Here is a 22,494-nt window from a genome sequence, read left to right on the forward strand (position 1 = left end):
GTGAGACTGCATTTACAACAAGAAGGAAAGAGAGAAGTATGAAGGAGAAGATGAAGACAGTATCATCTCGATCTCCTCCTTCCTTCCTGAACATGCACACTCAACAGCACACTAACCCCTGCCTCTAACAAAAATAAACTCTTGAAAGCATGAATGCATAGAAGCAGCAATAACCGCAGCAGAAAATGGGTCAGAGCCTATAGAAGTCCTGGGGAATGAGTCTCAGGCAGAGAATTGTGGGTATTTATCCTTGACTCTTAACTCCACCTTGTATCAAGGGAGCCTTGAATCACAGGCAAGGTCTCTGTATTCTCTGAATACCTGCATGCTAGCTTTGTGGTGTAGCACTTCACAATTCTCAGAGGATGCAAAGTGACCTGAGATTACATTATGAACTCCTTCAACACGAGTACATAGGTTTCCACCCATTTTATCATCCAGCAGGCAACTAAAAGCACACCTCATCACTATAAGCCACACAATGTGAAAAATCACTGTTCAAAGCACATACAAAAATGTAGATAAATTATTCAAATTATAATATTTATGGGGGTTTGTTCAAATCGAAAGAACTCAAGTAATCACATAAGAGCTCAAGTAAAATGAAATAAATGTATTAATAGATGCACAGTGTTTTGTAGTTTGACAGATGTTTGGAGTTGTTTCTAACCTTGATATTGCAGGCTTGCTCCATCAGGCGCCGAGCGTTCTCCGCTGCCCTGTAGCGTTTTGGGAGCTGGACCCGGAAAAATTTCAGCGCACCCTCAAAGTCAGCTTGAAGCAGGTCTTCCTTAGAGGTCTGCATGCAGAGAGAAAAACAGAACTGGTTTAGGGTCATTTCAGTAAAATCAACCTTGACCTGCCTAAAGAGGACCTTTGCTTGATGATTGTTTTCCTCATTTATGATTGCATTTAGTCTTCCTTGAACCTGACAAAGCCACACAACCCTTTACAGATGCTGTATTGGTTGAGCATAAATCAGATATTAAAATCCATATATCCAAAGACAACAACAGTAAGAGTAAGATTTGATAGTACAATATCATTTCAAAGGAAGTACCAATACCGAAAGTCTGGCTGATTACGAAAAGCTAACATTTACTTATATATTACTTATATTTTATGGCCAATATAACCGACCTGCAGTATGGACAAAAGTTAATCTGCACTTTGCTAACAGAAAAAACTAAACCAAAAACACACACTCACACACACAAAGTTTGTTTGCTGCAGTTGAACATAAATAATAAATAAAAACATCAACATCAACAAAAAGAATAATAATAATAAACCGAAGACATCAACATTTTAATATATAAATATATAAAAACGTTTACAGATAAATAAAAATATAAAAAGTAACTGAAAAAGAATAGTTTATATGCTGCAGGTGAACTCAAAGCATTTAACAAACAAATAAATAAAATGCAAAAAAATGTTTTTATTATAGTTTATATAATGCAGGTGGACTTAAGGTATTAAAGCATTTTGCTAACAGAGAAAAACAAAAACAAAAGGCATTTCAAATAAAAATAATAGTTTGTTGGCTGCAATTGAACATACAAAATTTAAACAACAAAAAAAAATCAACAAAAAGAAGGTTAAACCCAGGGTATCGAAGCATTTTAATAAATATATACAAACCTTTACAAATAAATAAATAAAAAATAATTATATAAAAGCAAACGACAAAAGAATAGTTTATGCGCTGCAAGTGAACGTAAGGTATAAAAGAATTGAATAGATCAATAAAACATTATGTTATATTAACAATAGACAAACAAATACAACAATTTAAAAATAAACAGAACAGAACAGCTGCAACTGAATGTAAGGCATCAAGGCATTATCAATAAAACAAAATAAATATACAAACAAACAAATAAATATATAATTAAAAATAAAATATTTTTTATGCTGCAAGTGAACTTAATGTATAAAAAAAACATACAAACAATTTAAAAAAATAAAAATAAATTGAAAGTATTGTAATTAAAATAAAGATATATTTTACTGATACTTTTAAAAAGGCCACGCAAGTGATAAAAGCCACATACTAACACACAACACACAAACAGACATGAAGACGTCCTCTATTTGCAGCAGCGTCCCCTCACCGCCAGCAGCCGGGGCACAAACAGGCGGTGACCCATACCCAGCAGCCCCATGACTTTATCGGTACAGTCATTGACCAGCCCACCCTTGTCCTCTCCAGCGCCCCCTTCCTCCAGCCTCCGCACGGTGGGTGGTATCTGAGCCCATGGCGGCGCTGAAAGCAAGTCTCTCTCTGGGGTCAAAGGTGAAAGAGCGTCTTGGGCTCCTTCAGAGTCCCCAGCATCGTCCTCCCACGGAGGCTCTGGGGCTGACCTGGAGTCAGCCACGTTGGCGTCCTGAGACGGCGTCCAATCTTGGAAAAGTTTGTCCAGGCGGTTGATTCGGTAGCGCTAACGCAGTCTCGGTTGTCGTTGTCATTCGATCATGATTCCACAAGCGCGAGCATGCGGCGTCAAAAAACAGAAAGCAGATTCACACTCACATTGATCCATATTGGGTCCGCAATGTAAACAATATCAGAGACCACGCCTAGTTTAAAAGACGCCAAAGCAAACCCAAAGTGGCTTGACATACTTCAAGGAAATAGGCTTTCGATCTCAGTTTATCATTGGCCGGCTCCTCCCGAAAATCCCAAATTTGCAATCTGTTGCCTGGCAACAGGCAGGAAGAGAGTCGCGTGGTGCTGTTGAGACGGACAGCACGTCTTCCGTGTTTTGATAGTCTTCAAAGCGTCTCAGACCCGAAAGTTGAGTCGTCGTCAGGTGGATCCAAGTCTGTGGAGTCAAGCCAAGTCCTCGTTCTCGCACGGTCTAGAGTCTGCCAGATTCGGCATCCTGTCGAGGTCCAGAAGTATCCCAAAGGTGCTAAGTGTGGGATGAAGGAGGAGAGATGCAAGATCTCGTCCTCCGGCCTTCGTTACTCCAGCTACAGTGGCTTCACTGATTTGCTCTTCCCAAGTCGACGAGCGTGTGAGAGGAAGATGGGGAGGGAGAGATGCTCACAGAGATGCTGTCGATGCTAGAAAAGGCGGCAGAGTGGCGGAACGAGAGGAGGAGAGGAAGATAGGAGGGGCGTCGCGAGGGAACGGGAGACCATGGGCGAATGGACAGTGGACATGGCCGAGGCTCCAATGCAACTCATGCTAAATGCTAATCGCTGCTGGAAGCTCGCTGAGGGAACAGACGGGGACATGTGGAGAAACAGAGCGTGAGATGGAGGGGTGTGGAGCGGCAGAGAGAGAGAGAGAGAGAGAGAAGAGGAGGAGGGGGTTTGGGAGCCTTCGGGGAGAATGTCGTAATGGTTAGCCAATCGGAGCGAGGAAGGCAACCCCCTCTAGCTCCTCTCTTTCTCTCTCTTTCTCTCTCTCTCTCTCTCTCACACACACACACACACACACACACTCTCTCTCTCTCTATTAATGCACATCTATTGCTTCCTCACATGTGCAGTCACATCAGCTACTGTCGACCTGATTTCACTGGTTTCTTCCGTTTCCATTTAAACATGGCGGAAAAACTGCAGAACATTAAAATAGCTAGAAAATAGTAATAGAATATTATTTATATGAAAATTACCTCAAAGTCAAAAAAATATGTATATTGGATAATAGTAATGAAAATATAATCAGAACTGCAACTGAGAAAAATGTGAACTACAAAATTCAGATGCAATAAAGACTAAATGTGTAGATATATTTTGTTATACTTTACATTTTATATTAAATTTATTTTATATAATAATCTTTTTCAGAATTAATACTTATGACACAGAATATTTTTAATCATGTTTTGATATTAATTATGCATTTTATATATATATATGTGTGTGTGTGTGTGTGTGCATAATCAATTATAAGACATTTTAATGACAGAGAATATAAGAATATGTATAGCTTTGTAACACTAAATATTTTTGTTCTTTTAATAGAAATCTTTTGTATATATAAATTATTTAATGTATATATGCATATATACTGTATATGTGTACATGTATATGCACACACACACACACACATGCATACATATACATATTTATATATACATATATATATATATATATATATATATATATATATATATATATATATATATATATATATATATTGTGTACTTACATTTAACAGCTGACAGCTATTCAATCTAATTACATACCTTTCTATCAAAGTTATCTGACATTATCAAGATTAATTTGTTCTTAGTTCTTCTACTACTTTATTGCCATTTTCTAAACAATAGTGAATAAACTGATAATGTGAGAAATGTTGAATGTGCCTGAAAATTCTTTTTTGAATACGTGTCTATATATATATATATATATAACATCTTCAATGAACACCTGGAGTTTGCCGAGCTTTAAAAAGAAACCAGAGAATATTATTCTGGTTCTCACATCTGCTTTAATTACAGAAGAGGGAAGTGGAGTCTATTTCTCCACTTTAAATCAGTGGATATATCCGCATCTCCTCTATAGGTTAGCTCAGACACTTTCAGGCCAGCGCAGTCCGCTCGAGCTTTAGCTCCATTTGTCATTCTGCCATTGCAGCTTACACAAAGGTGTGGCTTTGTGGATGAAGCTAATGTATTAGTGCTGAGAACGCTGTTGGAAAGCTTCGCAGCAGACAGAACAGGCCAAGCGATAATGACAAACTGCCCTTTAAACCGCAATGGAAGCTGAATAAACACTTTATTCGAAACTATCAAATATTTGCTATTTATAGGTGAATTTTGTTCTGAAAAGTAGCACTTCTGGGCTTTGCTTGCAACCCTCTGAGAAGCGCTGTACTATAGTTTAAATCCACCATGAGTAGTGCTGTATCAATAGAGCTCTAGTGGCATTACTGGGCTAATGACCCACAGCTGCACACTGTGTCATCTATCGTGTCCCTGATGATCAATAACACCACAACAACAAACCCAAATGCACGCATACATCACTACGACAGCAGCCATACGGCTCGGATCAACTTCCTTATTATGTGGCATAACAAGCCAATGCATCTTATGAAAAGAAAAATGCCATTTGCTTGCAGGAAAAGTGATAAATTGAGGTTATTTCCTGTTTACGCTGCTCCCCTAACCTGTTTTCATGTGTGGTTATTTGTATTTTTTTTAAATGGTATCCTGTTTCGGGGTTTATTTTTTAAATGAAATGTGCATTTCATATTTGAAAAGCTTCAATAAAATTGAGAGTCCAGTATTTATTTTAATTTTTTTACATTTTTAGCATTGTTGTATATGAGATTGTATAATACTATAGTACAATATATGAAGTGTTTCAGTTTCTTGATTAATATTGCTCATGGCAAAACCAGAAAGAAAAAAACAGCTGCACACAAATATTTGGTAAACTCAGATAATAAAACAAATTTTTTTTTAATTAAATTAAGGCAATATTCTCTTCCCTTCTTACCAGCAGAGGGAGACACACTCTATATTTTTGAGTGTATGTATTTTAAACTAAAAATCAATAAATCATGTGCCAGGATTCTCACACATTTTAGCAAATGGATATCCCTGACTTTTTATGGTTAGGATAAGGATAAATTAATGAATAAAACAAAACAAACCCCACAAAACAACAAATTAAATACTGCTCTCAAAGAAATGCTGCACTCTTAAAATGAGAAATATTGCTTTGGCAACTAACTGAAATTAAGCTGAAGAGCTAAAACGATTAAAAGCAATAAAAAAACTAAACTAATAAAATAAATAAATAAATAAAAATTAAATAAAGAACAATTCATTAAAAAAAATCTGCACTCAAATAAATGGTGTTATTATTGGTAAATTATTATGAGAGCAGAAATAAAATAAAATGTTATTTTAGATCAAAAAGCTTAAATGAAAATGAGAAATACTGCTTTGGCGACTAACTTAAATACATTTACGCTGAAGTGCTAAAATGATTAAAAGCAGTAAAGAAAATAATAAATTAATCAAATAAAATGAAAAAATTAAAAGTAAAATAAAATAATAAAATGTTGCACTCAAAGAAATGGTGTTGTCATTGGTAAATATAAGTTATGAGAATTGTTTTCTATAACTGAATTAAAGCTGAAATTGAAATATTTTAGTAAAAAATTGGAATGAAAATTAAACTTGTTTTGGCAACTAACTGAAATAAGTTTAATCTGAAGTAAAATAACTAAAAACTATGTGATAAGATAAAACCATGTCACTGTGATGAAAGCAAAACAAAATTAGTAAATCAAAACAAATTAAAATATAAACTAAAAATATAAAAATGAAAGCCAATTGAAAATTAATACTATATTTATATTAAAATAACAGATTGTAACTTTTTATAGTTTTTATTCATTTATACTGAATTGTTTTCCTAATATTTCATAAATAATTTTATAAGAGATTTCACTCACAAAGACCAATTTCTAACTTCTGAACACAACTACATATATATTTCTATGACTTCTCACCGATTTGATTAATCTCCTCATTTATTTTCCTCCATATAAACCACCTCCATCATGTGAATTTCCCGGGCTTTTCTGAACTATTTAAACCAAGGAAATGTGAGCACGGTGAGGTGCAGTACCTTCAGGAGAGCCAGCGCCACATTGAAGATGATGTTCAACCCCTGCGAACACAACCCACAAAATACACATCAATTACACACACAATCATCTCTATGAACATCAAACGGGCCACATACAAAGGCGCTTTATTGTAAGGAAGACTATACGACTGAAATGGTTTGGAGGAGCCGCAGTGCTGTACTAGCAAAGGGAAGTACGATGTCGAGCGCATTTGCATTTCCTAAAATAGCTCGAGTCATACAAAGAGCTCCAATGTGTGGGAGTGACAGGAGCTGAAGGAAGAGGCAAGCAATCTCGCCGGCACACGCTCAGGTGGACTGACAGGCAGGTGGATGTGAAGGACGGAGTGTGTGTGTGTGTGTGTGTCAGAGGGGAGCAGGTGGCGTCGCAGTAGCGAGCGGAGAAGCAATGCTGAAGTCAGCTCCGCATGGAAACACCCGTCTCCAGCATGGCTTCGACAACTCGTTCACATGGCAACACCGAGCTAAAAATATCCCACGGTCTCTATTAATAACAGACGGCAGAGACTATCTCTCCCCGACAGGCTCTAGATGGCGCTAGGGGGCTAAAGGGAGATTGCAGGGGGGGGTAATTGTGTGTCTGTGTTTGTTGAGGGAGGGATGAGACTTTACTCTTTGGCTTGGGAGCTGAAGGTTATGCCAGAAATACGAATTCTGATTCTTGCTAGAATTTATACTAGAACAACGATCAGCAACAAGGCAAAGCCATTTACAACAACCTGAGTAATTCGTTATTCATTAGCTTGAAGAACTGTCATCGAGAGTTTAAAAGATGCAGTGATTAATTACAGCATAACTATCGAGAATAGTTTGGGGTCGGTGAGATTTTATTTATTTAGTCTCTTTCATACAATAAATCGGTTCTATTTTGAAATATCACAATTGAAAATAATTGGTTTTTATTTTTATATATTTTAAGATGTAACTCGTTCTTCGGATACAAAGCGGAATTTTCAGCATCTTTAGTGTCGCACGATTCTTCAAAAGTCATTCTAAAATGCTGATTTGCTCCTCAAGGAATATTTATTATTATTATTATTATTATTATTATTATCATCAGTGTTGAAAACTAATTTTCCTAGAATATTTTTGTGCAAATGGTTTTTACTCATTCTTTGAGTGCAAAGTTCAAAAGAACTGAAAAAAAACTTAAAAATAAATAAATATTAATATTATAAATATTAGATGTTATATACATATACTGTATTTTCCGGACTATAAGTCGCACTTTTTTATAGTTTGGCTGGTCCTGCGACTTCTAGTCAGGTGCGACTTACTTATCAAAATTAATTTGACGTGAACCAAGAGAAATGAACCAAGAGAAAACATTACCTTCTCCAGCTGCCAGAGGGCGTCTACACTGAAGACATAGAGTGCCCTCTGGCGGCTGTAGACGGTAATGTTTTCTCCTGGTTCTAAATAAATGTGACTTACAGTCCAGTGCGAGTTTATATACGAGATATATATAAATAATACTCTAATGTATATATAGTTTAATATACACTTAATCTAAGTTTAAATTTAATCATTTAGTTTTTATATATATTTTCTTTATACACTTAATGTAAAACAAATGTATAAAAAAAATGGCATGGCAATTAACTTAAAATATGTAGACTTATTAATTTGAACTACTTACAGATATCTTATTTATTAGTTAAAATTGAATCAACTTTCAACGATTTTTTGCTAGTAACCTTTAAAAAATGTGCAAGCTCAGTTATTATTTAATCCTCAATAGCACTTCCCTTGTGAACCAGACTTTGTTTCCCGACCGACTGATAACAAATCCTGTGTGTCCTTAGTCCTGGAAGTAGTTTGAAAGAGGCCAATCAGATTAGAGCTTGCCAAAGCAAGAAAGCGCTTCTGGTTTTGTGCGCAATAACATTGGATGGCACGTTTTTAAAGCTTCTTTAGAACAGTATATATTTTGGGGGGAAAAAACGGAATAAAAATGAATTGAAATGCAATATGATTTAAGGAGAGATGTGTGAAAAAGAAAGACTACGATCACAGAGAGTTACTTAACAGAGAGTCAGAGCCTCAAAAGATGGCAGAACACTAAATGAATTAGAGATGAACTGATAGATGGATAAGGAGAGAGAGAGAGAGAGAGCATCTAACAGATTCTCATCATGCGATTCATTGACTGAGACAGGCTGAGGAAACTTTTAATTGTCTTGCCTCGGGCTACCACAGACGCTGAATGAAAGGAAAAGGGGAGAAAAGTGGTGGGAAAAAAATAAAAGGAAAAGCTCTCCGAGGAGCAGAAAGGTCGAAGCGTTTCTTTTGGAAAGACACAAAGCCTATTTCTAAGAAATCAAAGACGCTTGCTTTGGGAAATCTAACAGAGTTCAAGAAGTTTAGCAACAACTGAACTTTCCGTCAGTTTTGTGTGCTGCTGGAAACCCAACTACTACAATATTTATTTAGCCAGAAAAGAAACATAAAACAAATTAATATGCAATCCGTTAAGTTTATCTTTAGGGTTACCAAGAGCTTAAAAATGCAATACTTACGTTTTTTACTGAAGAGACTGCACTCACTAAAGACCAATTTCTAGCCAGTGAAAAACTTGAGCATGAATTTCTAGGGGTGCTCCGATTGATCGGCTACCGATCTCAATCGGCCGATAATGGCTTTGGGATGAATGATCGGCGGTGTCTAAAAAGCTTGATCTCATAAAACCGATCAGAGGTTTGGCTCGACATGCAGCGCACCGTCTCAGTCTGGTGCAGGTGATATCATTATAGTGTTTTAGGTGAGGTACAATTCATATTATTTCATTAAACAACTGATAAAGTAATTTGAAGAAGTTTCTGTTAGACATAATTTCACAAACGGTGAATGAATCACAGCTTGCCATCTTTCTCTCTCAAAATGCAAACGGCCTCAAGTCACATTGCGTCTGCTCTATAAGCGAGCTGCACGCTGCACAGTCGACACAGGAATAGTCACCTGCACTATCGAGGCAGTGTCACATCGTCACGAAAGTTTTTAAATTGCATTATTTTCTTTTTAGTTCTTGCCAGTGTTTAAACCATTCAACGATCACAAGTCTATTTTTGCTGTGCTGTTTGTGGTAAATATGAACATACATTGACACAAAATGTAGTAGTTACACTATTAATGCATATAATTATAGTTTACTGTGTTTCACAGCCAACACATAGGCTATGGCTTTTTGGCTAGGTTTAAAGGAAAAGAGCACTTTTAGATAAACAAGGCAATGATTTTAAAGTGATTTTAAAGTTCATAATTAAAGTTCTTTATGAACCGCTGGATTGCTTGTGTGTGTATATATATATATATATATATATATATATATATATATATATATATATATATATATATATTTTTTTTTTTTTTTAAATGGCCTCCTCCATCCCTCAATTGAGAAAAAAAAACCCATCTTACAAGACTATTAATTTTCAAAAACTAAATTCAGGCCCTGAATAAATGTCTAAAAATCTTGATTGGATCATCACTATAAATAATTCTACATGATAAAACGAAGGCTTTAAAAAGATCGGTATCGGTGATCGTATCGGTAGATACTGCTTTCTGTGATCGGCCTCAAAAATCCTGATCAGAGCACCCCTATACATTTTTTATTACCTTTTACAGATTTTATTAATTAATCTGTTTTTATCAACTTCATGGTCTAACATTAAGTATCAATATGCAATACTTTTACATCTATTATTATTAGTCAAGGTCTAAATTTCTACATGATTACATTTTTTACATTTCAAGCTGTGTAGATAATATAATAATTGCGAGTATGCATAATATTAATAACTCACAAAAAACCCAGCATTTTAAGCATTTCCACAACATTTTACGGATTTTATACATTTAATATATATATAATTTTTTTAAGTGATTTTTATTAGATAATTTTCCATGACTTGTTATGGATTTTATTCATTTACCTGATTGTATTTATTTAAGAGTTTAGCATTAATTATCATAACTAACAAACAGCATTCATATACTATTACATTATATTTTTAATAACAGAATAATATTATTTTATTATGAACAAATGAACAATACAAAGTATATTATGTTTATATAATTAACATGAACTACTAAATGCTAACTTGTGTTAATGAATTACAACTTATTGTACAACTTATTTTTTTAACGTGCATACATTTTGGACAGTGTGCAAAGTCCTTTAAATTACGATAAGTTGCACGTATGTCTCTAAACAAAATGCAAAACATTTTGTCCTAACCACATGTGAAAATGTCAAGTAAATCGCAAAACATTTATAAGCATACAAGTTGCGTACTAGCACAGAAACTCCAAAAGATTCACAAACAGGTGCGAATTCATTTAAATTTGATCTTAACCTTGTTTTAACCAATTCGGCCACATGTCTAAACATGCATACTTGCCAAAGTATAGTATGTGAAAAGCAGTGTGTCAAAAAAGCAGAACGTCTGAATGTGTACTATTGATACTACAGAAGAAAAAACACACAGATTTAGTGAAAGCGACCCAATGTCAGTCGCTGGGTTTCTATTTATGTCGCTTTAATTAGTCTCACCCACAGTGACAACTCATTGGTTAAATGACTTGTGGTTACTGCAATCTTGTGATTGGAGGAAGATGCATCACCTCGCACAGGAGCAGGTCGGTGATATGAAAGACCATGCAGAGAGGGAACTTGGCGGTAAACAGTGTTAAGAACCACTGGGAGGCGTACATATGGGCCTCCAGGTTCAGGTCCTGGAAGTGAGCCCACAGGTCCGGCAACTGCTCCTGGAAAGAGCAGAAACAGTCGGTTAGTGCAAGGAAATAAGCATTATAACTTGTGTTTTATTATCTGTTACGGTCATTGAGATGACAAGTTAAACGCTGTTTGTTTTTTAGAAACGGAAGGGAAGAAACTGGAGAACAACAGACTACTCACCCTTTTCTTTCCACTAGCATTTCTATTGAGAGCGCAAGACTACAGGACTACAGCACGGGGTCAAGAGTGCATTTCTAAAGCACATTACACAAAAACAGCTAATAATTCAGAGACTTACGTGCGCCTTGACCCCCTTGAGCTTGTGCTGCTGTGTTCATAAGAACGTGTTTGTTTGGTGTGTTTTTAAACCAGAGGTTATGAGGAGTATCATTAGAGAAATGCTCAGTGCTTTCCTGAGACAATATTGAAATAATGATGAAGCAGAATTATTATTTTTTCTTGCCTAAGATACACTTAATCACTGTTAATCTAATAAAATAATTTGGACATCACAGAAATCACGTTTGAAACCAAAAATAACTTAAAAAATACATAAAAGTACACGAAATATAAAATAACACATCACCATTCTTGAACAAAACCAGCGCAGTTTGAGAAATAGCAACAGTGACGATTGCTTTACAGAGCAGAGAATAAATCAAGAGGTAAGTGATATCTACAAAGGCACGTCTTAAATTAGCATCTCAAAAGGCCCCCGGAGCTGAAGAGAGAATATTTTTCTGCAGTAGATCGCATTGTTAGATTGGAGAGGTGGGAGTGTTAGGTTAACACATGCAAAGTAAACGAGGAGCGAGGAGGAAGAGACGGGATTCTTCTTTTTTCCTGATCGATGCTAACACTCTTGTAGTAGCAGAGCTAGTCGATACTAACCGGGTTGGGTTTAGCGCTGAAAGAGGGCTACTTCAGGCCTAATTGCATTTGAGCACAAAATTAAAACCCATTTTCCAGCGCATTAGGTCTAATAGCTTACAAGAGGGCCACCGCTTAGACTGGAGATACAGTACAGCCTGACAAGGGGTGTACAAGACTGCAGGCGCGTCCCACATCGCACACTTAAATAGTGCAAAAATTCAGAAAAGAAAAAGTGCACTTTAAATATCCGGATGATGCACTTAACACTTATTTCAACTGTGGCTTCACAAGATATTAAGTGATGGACTGTAGTCGTGTGGATTATTGTGATGTTTTTATCAGCTGTTTTGACTCTCATTCTGACGGCACCCATTCACTGCAGAGGATTTATGTTTTGAGCAAGTAATGCTACATTTCCACAAAGCTGTTCTGATGAGGAAACCAGCTCATCTACATCTCGGATGGCACTGAGGGCGAGCACGTTTTCAGCAAAATTTCCCTTTTTGGTGAACTATCCCCCGAAGGCCAAACCTGCAGCAGACGCTCCAGCTGGTAGAACTTGCAGTGAAGATCTTCAAAGTTGTTTCTGTAGAGATCCCGGAGACCATATTTGTACATGATCTTCACCAGAACGCAGAAAGCTTGCTCCTCGGGCATCTACAGAAACAAAAAAAAAGCGAGGCACATCATCACCACGATATTTCAGATGCTAATGCTTTCTACGTAAATAAAACACAAGCAGCCCATGATGTTTAGACGTGCCGACTGTCCGTCTGCTTGTCTGTGGCGGTCTACAGTGATGCTATCAGAGTTTGTTTGTGTTTCTGAGACGGAGAGCGAGACAGACAGAGAGCTGGGTATTAAATCACACAGACAGCGTGTGTGTCCCGAGCTCAATGGGCTCCTGCAGGTAGACGGGCTCCGTCATTAATATCCCTGACAGCTCCTGAGCTTCCTGGGCAAGGCCACGAGAAAGACACTTTACTACATTATAAACTGTACTTTACTAAATTTCACTACATTGTAGAAATCCCCAAACACGCTCTAATATCAAACCCCATACGGGGCGGCACCAAAAAAACAAAAAACGGCATCTAATCCAGCCCTCGCTTTAATTAAATATGGAATTAACCGTTTCATCAATGTCTTTCTCTCACTTTGTGTTTCGCTTCACCTACTGTTAGCTCAATAACAAGCCTCAAAAACTCAAAGATAAGGCACAATGAGGTACGTTTCTATCCACACTTTTATTAGTGCTTATAGCAAGCTCTCTTAAAAAAAAATGCTGATTTACCAGCACAGCAGTTAAGATAAAACTGACCTAAAAAGAAGTTTATGTAATGCCTGTGAATAGAAAGTAACGTGCACTTCTGTTCTGGTATAAATTCACATTTCAAAACGTGAAAGCCGGTATTCGTACAATTTAGCATTTTTTGGGTTAGTGCCTCAAAAATACATTTAGATATATATATTAAATATGTTAAATGAAATGGATAATAAATTAATAAAACCATTCTCAAATAAAATAATAAAACTATTAAACAACAAAAACAACACAGGACAAAAAAAATAAATAAAACAACTACAAAATACAACAAAAACAAAAAGCAAACAGACACGCAGACACAAAATTCAACAAAAAAAATGAAATAAAACAAAATTCAAGACAAAAATAACAAAATAAAACAATACAAAATACATCAAAAAAACTAAAGATACCACAAAAACAAGCACAAAACTAAACAAAATACAACAAAAAACAACAGAAAACACAAGACACACAAAAAAAACACAAAATACAACAAAAACAAAAGATACCACAAAACACAAGACACAAAACTAAACAAAATACAACAAAAAACAACAGAAAACACACACACAAAAACAAAAATGCAAAAAACAAAACAAAAGATACCACATGCACAAAACTACACAAAATACAACAAAAAACCAACAAAACACACACACACCAAAAAAAAAAAAAAAAAACGAAAGATAGCACACAAAAATAATAATAATTATTATTTACCTCTCCGCAACTAGCTACATGATTTGAGGTAACATTCAGGTCTCTAACATGTATGGACGCATGGTGCACTTAATACTTTTAACACTACTCATAATACTCACATGTAAAAGTAACACGGCTGCCAAAAATGATTGGCCTGGGCAATAGCCAATCTCCTCATCATACACAGAGTAAGCCTGTGGAAAAACATAAGTTTAGATATTGTGCACCAAAATCAAGGACAAATGAATACATATTTTATTCACCATAATGTAATGATATTTCTCAGTAAAATAATAAAAGTAGAATATCTTAAAAAAGTATTAACAGAGAAAAATGTTATATTACAGAGAACAATTATTATTAGCTTGTTAGATATTGTATTGCCCTACAGTAGTTAGCACTAATTATTTTCAAATGAATAAACACAATTTAACTTCGCACGTGATGTTGTCTTTAAATCCCAAGCAGTTATAATACTGCTTCATCATAAATGGCTGGAAACACTGATAAATGCTCATGGCAACGTATGTCCCTCTGAGCTGAAGGATTTGGTCTCCAGGATTAACTGGATTGAAGGTCTTTTGCACAATTTCGAGGTCTTTTAATCTGCCGCTGCCAATCAGCTGATGGAAAACCTCTTAAGACTCCTCACAAAGGAGATTTAGCAGAAAACAGAAAACACCGCACCACTTCTCTAATCCACTGATCCTGTTTTTCCATGATATGAAACGTAATATATCATTTTAAAATCAGAATAAAAGATTTTTATAAAATGTATTTTATATAATTATTACATTTTATTATATCATACAATCATCGAAATGCATTACTGTGCTAAGCAATATAACTTCTTTATGACATAACGATGCACTAATCCTGAATTCAACTGATTTCTGGTCAAAGGTGTGCGTGATTTAAAACGGCTTTGTTTTATGTGCCTCATTCATTCAGACTTTACAGCCAGAACCATCTGTTTAATTATAGAGAGATAGATGTGTGCTTAACTGGATAATTGCCTCCTGGATAACTGCGTAATCTATTACTCTAGCTTTGTTTCTAAATATAATAACGAAGCTATGACGCGTAACTATGTTTAATTAGCAGAGTGCACAAGTTATTTTCACAGCCGCAGGGAGGCGAGTACAGCACATGTGGCTGGATATCTATCAAGGCCGATGGTATTACGGCAGAACAAGAGGTCAGTGGATAGAGATATTGCAGCGGTGTGGTGATGCTGGTTACCAGACGGCAGGAGTGAGTCATGCCTGCAGGATGAGCAGCTGCAACCTCACCTTGCAGATCTTGTAGAGAGAGTCTTGGCCATCGCCGCCGGAGTCTCTGAAGTAGTGGTGAGCAGGGAAGGTGCGATGGATGTCTCTGGTGATGACGGCTTCCTGGGCGGAGTCCTGTGGATCAAGTCAAGAGTTCAAATCGGACATTTCTTTCTTTTGCTATTTCCTTTGTTCTCTCTCGCTTTCTTTCAAGTGTGTTATTTTTATTATTATCATTACTTATTAAAATAATTTATAATCATAATAATAATACAATATTTTGTATGATACTTTTAAATATTTGATTACCATTTTGTTATTTATTATTATTGTATAAATACATTTATTAATATGAATTCAATTATTGTATGTTAATATTTCATTAGCTAGACTTAAATCAAATTTAAGATAAATCAAAATAAATAATATTATAATAAAATATTTTGTATTACAATTCATTATTATTATCATTATTATTATATTTTTCATCAATATAATTATTGCATTATAACATTTTATATATTGTAGTTTATCAAAAAATGGAATCTTAATTATTTTTCTATAATAATAATAATAATAATAATAATAATAATAATAATATGAATTTAATATTTACATTCATTTTTTTTTTATAAAATTCTTTATTATAATTAGACCATTATTAGTCAAAGAATTTGATATTTTATAATAATAATCATAACAATAATTACATAATTATTTTGCTTTATTTACTTTTCTTAGTAAACAAAAACTATAGTTTTATAGAAATAATTATTTATTATTATTAGATAATTATTAGTCATAAAGAAACTGATATTTTATTATATTATTATTTTTGTTTTTAATGGAGTGTGTTTTCCATGTAACTACTAATTCCAGTCTTTCAATTTTAAAATTTGATGTTAAACGTAATGCTACTTGCTTGAAATTAACATCGAACATCATTTCTACACCAAATATATTTCAGTGTAGCTCACCGTAACATTCAGTTTTTTTTTAGACATTTGATAGACAGACAGATATGATCCACCACGATAGATGGTGATCCTATCAGTGATTTGAACAGATGAGATACAGATGAGGTCCTGTCATACATGTAGCCTGGACTGGAAAAACTCAATTACTAATCATATGATGGTCACTTTCTCTACACCCTTTGATCTCAATCAATGCTCGCTGCAGCTCCAGCACAAACTTGAAGGTAGAGCTTGACTGAGGACAGTGGAGGAGAGAGCACTGTGTGTATTTTGTTAAGAAGACTCTAAGAAGGGTCCTTGAGTAAAGGAATAACCTTGTGTGAAGTGTTTACAGAGCTGAGACGGATTGAGAAGCGCGGGAAAGTGTCTTACTCAGCACAGCGCGCTCTTCAAAGCCGAACAGCAAATCGAATTAACAAGTCATATACAGACAGCGTTCCAGTCACATGATGGAGTACATGCACAGACTCTAGAGATGCAAAACAGCGCTGAAACTCCACTTAAAAGCATCTAATCTGGACCGAACTGACTACAGGATGAGTTTTCTGCCACACAGCATCATGGGAAGTGTAGTTTCGCTGCACAAGCCTGTCATAAAGCAGCTAAATGAGCAGAATATTACGCTGTTGACTTTCCCGTCAAGTTGTGAGTGAACAGATCGGTGGATTTCACGCAGTGGCAACATCAGACGGTGACTGTGGAAACGTCTCTGACAGGCTGAGATGTAATAAGGTGCATTCAATTAACAGCGTGTGTCGGGGCTAATTAAAGGCATCATTTGTCAACTAATGCGAGAGAGGGAAGGACAGGTTTCCACCTCCCTCCACCTGTTCACACCGCGCATGAGAATCTGTTAAAGGGCTAGCAGAATAAAGCCTGACGGCAACCGAATAATCGTAAAGAGTCCGGGGTTCAAAACGAAACAAAAAAATACAAAAACAAAGCATATATAAATAAGCAAAAAACAAAAACATGAAACTAAACAAAATGAAAAATAAATACAACCACAAAACGTATATAAATAAATACAAAATAAAACAAAACGCATTAAAAAAATAAACAAATATGTAATATTTATCATAACCTTGGGTTCCTTTTTCTCTTCACCACACGTGCTATGAATAACGCAGCCTTCTTTTCTGCCATTTCTCCCTCGACATGATCCAGATCAGTTCTTGCTGAATAGCACAGAACACGGCACACCCGTTTGTGTAAGCTGCTTCATCAGTTTCTGTTTATACAGGAGAAGAACGAGGCTGTAAAGGCCATTTCCCATGAAGGTTACCGCAGCATATCTGGAAGTGGTGACCTTGTTCTTTTTTTCTTTTCTTTTTTTGTAATAAAGACATAAAATCTTCTTGATGGATTAATCAGGCAAGCACGAACACATGCGGAAGCATCATTTCTGTTGCTGTTGAGGCCCTTCATGCTCGCTTCGCTATATAAAGACAGCCAGTGTCCAGCATATACTGCAACTGACTGACTGTTTCAACATTGTTAACCAAGACCAGAAAATGAAGACGTTCTACTAGATTACGGCAGTGAGCAGGTTCTTATAAGTACTGCAAAGGTAAGATGTTACTCCAATGCCCCATTTGATCATTAGATGTTTATCATTTATAACGGTGTGCTTTGTTTGGCTCAGAGATGGATGCCAGACAGATGATGTTCAGTGGGAGTGGAGAAGTCTGAGGACACGTGTAAGACAAACATTTCAACAAGCCTTAGAGCAGCTTGTGGCAGACTTTGTCCACCAAAGAGCCATACAATGTTGACTATAAGGTGTATGTACACTTTTGACCATTTCTACAGTCCTTTATGTAATCGTTTGCCCAGAAGAAGTCTGCAGAAGCACTGAGGGGTCTTCTCTGGAGAGACTTGATCCAAGCAAATGCACAGAGAAGTGGCCATCTTCAAGTATACAATCAAGAAAACTGTGAGCACTACAATTCATTGTCTGTACATTGTGTATTTGTGCATGTGAAATGCTTTGAGGACAGGCTGTCTAACTGTCTATCATTTAGCCAACGTTTAAGGCGATTTTCTCAATATTTTCGATTTTTTGCTACTCTCAAGATTCCAGATTTTCAAAATAGTCGTATCTCTGCCACCATTACAAACCATACAACAATAAAAAGCTTATATATTAAGCTTTCAGATGCTCAAATAAAAAAAAAATCGACTGGTTTTGTGGTGCAGGATCACATGTATTATGCAAGCAAACTTTTATTTCCGATGCGATTAATCGTGATTAATCATTTGACAGCCCTAGATAATTTAACTGAGATTTTCGGTTGATTAATAATGAATGTTTGTATATACCAGACCGATATTATCAGTTACATTTACGTACACACATTTCATTCAAATAAATGATAAATGCACACAAACTCACAAACACATTTTTACTCATGTAAAAGAGTAAAAATAGCATAACATGAATATATCACACCAGAAGCTACTGTTCTCAGTTAATGAGAGCGGCCATAACTTCTCAATCTCTGAAACCCTAGTAATAAACTCGAATGTCACACCATATCCTAAGGCGAACTCTGACCTTTGCACAGTGACGACCTTCAGTGGGAATTATACAAAAGCCGCCTTTTTATAGCAAGTGCCATATTGGCGTTTTTTTGCAAGAGCAACACAAAGACTCAAAGCTGTAATTTAGTCTCAGTATGGGGTTAATCACAGCATAGTGCATGATTGAGTTCAGCGGACTGTTTCACTGTTGCTCCTTCCCTCTCTCTCACCCCCATTACTCTAGCATCGCGCAGCGTGCATGAAAATGAAATGCTGCCTCATAAACTGCGAGTTAGTGACAAATGGTATTCATAAATAAAGCCAGAGATACAGGCTGCGAATGGTAATGTGGCCACTAAACATCTGTGAGGCTCTGCAAAAGCGTCCAGAGCAGACCAGAGACCCGGAGAGAGGGATAAACAAAGGGATGCAATCTGATTACATCCATGGCAGAAGCCTGAGTAAACCTCACCACAGGGTTTGCTCCGAACGCTGCTGTTGACTAGATGTGCGCTCGCAAATGACAGGAGGCCGGTCAGATTTGTCCTGGCTCTTGAAGAAAGATAAAACCACTGACCTTCAGGGACATTGATCAGAGGGATCTTCAGCATGGCTGGGAGTTTATTAGACAGACATGAGCATCCTTGTGTGGAACTGAACTAGTAGAGCAAGGCGCTCACTAGAAATGCAAAAGTTACTGTGTGGTTCAGTTCCCAGGGAATTAATAAATGAAGATTTTGAATAGAAAAAATTCATTTAGGCATCACAGCACTCAATATACAGTATGAAAAACTGGTACTCATTTTGAAGATCCTGAAGTATAAATACTTTTTATGTATATTTTGAAAAATAACACATGAAAGATTAAAGTAAACGTACAGTGTTGTTTAAAAATAACACTAAAAACTAGAATTAATTTTAAACCATGAATTTAGGCATCACAGTATGAAAAAAAAACTGATATAAGATGACATTTGACTATAATGATATGTCTATAATAAGATGACATTTTAACAGTGTTTTTAAATTATTAGTCATTTTAAAAAATCTATCCAAAAGTTATGGCTGATAAGCAGTACATTTCGAATATTCTACAAAAAAATATATAAGAAAAACAAAGCATTAAAAAAAGAAACCTAAAATAATGAAACTTTAACAAAACATTAAAAACAATGCAAAAAAAAAAAAGTCCAGTAAATTTAGGCATAACAATATTATACTGTACAATATGAAAGCTGGACAATTATTTTGAGGTTTACTAAAGATTATATAACAGTGTTATTGAAATGATAATTTTAAAGGTATCTGAAAGATTTCTGATAACCAATAAACTCTGAAATTTTATCCTACATTTTTACTTAAAACTTAAACAATAAAACATTTAAAATAAGACTAAAAAACTATAATTATTTAAAACGCTACAAGTGAATTTAGGCATCAAGACAAAATGTACAGAATGAAAAATGGATGGCATTTTTTAGATTTTATAATGTTATTAAATTATTAGTGATGACCAATATTGGAACTACCGTATATACTGTAAATAAATCAAATTCTGATTAAAATGTTAAAAAAATAGTCACATTAAATTATCTAACAAAACTAAAATCAATTGTGTAAAATAATTCATGTAAATCTAAGCATCACAGTACAGTATGAAAAACTGATATTACAAATAAGATTTTACATGAAATTAAATGTATATTCTTTATAACTAAAAGTATATGAAGATTTTATTTGCAAAAACATACAGTTTTTTGATTGTGTTGTCTTTATTTTGTTAGTTAGCTGTATTTCTTAGTTATTTTTTAACCTAATCAAAATAACCCAACTGCAGATTGAGATTAACTGGAACGCACAACGAAAAAACATGATTTTTGAAAACTGTTATAAATGAAGTTATCCATTTTTGCAAATGAACTCGTCATATGCAATTTAAAAAATGTTCTGGAAAGGTTATAGCTGGGGTGTCACCTAGTATCACACTAAAAAAATAAAAACACAAGGGTCTAAAATATGTCTTCGTTCTCATACGCTTAGTACATTTTGACATGCAGCCTTGTGTGAATTGGTCCCATCAAATGAGCTGTCACAAAGGGGAATCAACAGATGTGTCCTTTCCACCCTGAAGCTCACAGGGCCTTCGCTCATTTCGTTACTGCTCTGGAATGACAGGCAGTACTGTACCAGCGCATCCCAGAACTCTCGGTTCGGTCACTGCCACGCCGGGGCTATGAGCTCAAAGCAGAGTCTCCCTCAAGAACAGACTGAGTCGCTCTGAAATCTGAGATGACAGCAGACAACATTAGTGCAAGCCGGACTGAGAGCTGCGGCATGACAAGCTGGTGTGGAGGCACAGTGAGCGAGACAGGCGCGTCGGCTCGCTCTGTCACTCTAGAACCTTCTGCAGTGGGTGCACAGTGCGCGCGAGCCTCTGAAGTTTGTGCCGGGCCTCCCACTGGGTTCTAAGGCAGTCGGCGCCGATCTTGTGCCGTTCTGACAACAGGAGCCCCACCCGGAGTGAGCTGACCCATTTCTCGGATGTGACACCAGGAGGGAGAGAGTATGAGAGAGTAAGTGGTGTGACGTGCTATCAAAAGCCAAATCTGCTCCAAGTGGAGCCGTAGATGCTCCTACAGGGTTCTGAATCTGCTCTGTCAGCTCCTGGTGCTGTAATCTAAAGAAAGAGGTCAAGCCGCAGTCTGCCGAAACGATTACATGATCTCATGCTGTTCAGCTGGGGAAGATGAAAAAAAGATGTTGACCGTCGTCGTTAAGCTGGACAGACCATAATAACCAGTTTAGCTACATAAAACAGGAAACGGAAGACTTGCATGAAAAATATTTAAAATCAACACCGAACTTTAATTGTTTTAAATGCTACAAATAAACTATAATAAATGGATACTGGAGTGAACTGATTCGGAGTTGAATTTATGTTTCTAATTCATACGGATTAATTTAATGTTCTGATGACAAAGTTATAGGGCTTTAGCAAAATTTAAACTCTGGCCGATAAGCCGACAAATATTTTCATGTTATTATGGCTGATAAACAGTTGAAAACAAAATTCGACAATATAGTCTAAATAAATGTATTTTTTAAAAAAAAATTAATAAGATTGCATCGAATCATTATAATCTAAAGTATAAAAATTAATATTTTGAGAGTTCCTAAAAAACGACATTCAATAATGCCTCAGCAGTGTCACAGGCTGATCACCTCCATGCCACGCCGCACTGAAGCAGTAATTCATCCAAAAGGAGCCTCAACCAAGAATTGCGTGCATAATTTAACCAGCTTTGGTGATCTTTAACTTCTATGTTTTGTAAATCATTTTTTGATTGATCTTTGAAAAAAATTACACATTTTTGAGATACTGAATTTTTTATTTTCCTAAACTGTAAGTCGTAACCATCAGAATCAAAAAAAAAAAAAACTCTTGAAATATTTCAGTTTGTGTGCAAT

The 22,494-nt window shown here is 35.8% G+C and overlaps 1 protein-coding gene across 1 annotated transcript in view; it reads right to left on the reverse strand.

Annotated features, from left to right (window-relative positions):
* Window positions 1-22,494, reverse strand: part of LOC113039628 (rab GTPase-activating protein 1-like) — an 87,969-nt gene that overhangs the window by 13,264 nt on the left and 52,211 nt on the right. The window contains exons 14-19 of the mRNA XM_026197585.1: window positions 15,548-15,661; window positions 14,375-14,449; window positions 12,776-12,901; window positions 11,257-11,400; window positions 6,607-6,648; window positions 671-799 (exon numbers count right to left, since the gene is read on the reverse strand). Of these exons, the coding sequence (XP_026053370.1) occupies window positions 671-799; window positions 6,607-6,648; window positions 11,257-11,400; window positions 12,776-12,901; window positions 14,375-14,449; window positions 15,548-15,661 (630 nt within the window). The remainder of the gene's footprint in view (window positions 1-670; window positions 800-6,606; window positions 6,649-11,256; window positions 11,401-12,775; window positions 12,902-14,374; window positions 14,450-15,547; window positions 15,662-22,494) is intronic.

This window comes from Carassius auratus, chromosome 22 (genome assembly GCF_003368295.1).
Source record: "Carassius auratus strain Wakin chromosome 22, ASM336829v1, whole genome shotgun sequence".
In the NCBI taxonomy this organism is placed as follows: domain Eukaryota; kingdom Metazoa; phylum Chordata; class Actinopteri; order Cypriniformes; family Cyprinidae; genus Carassius; species Carassius auratus.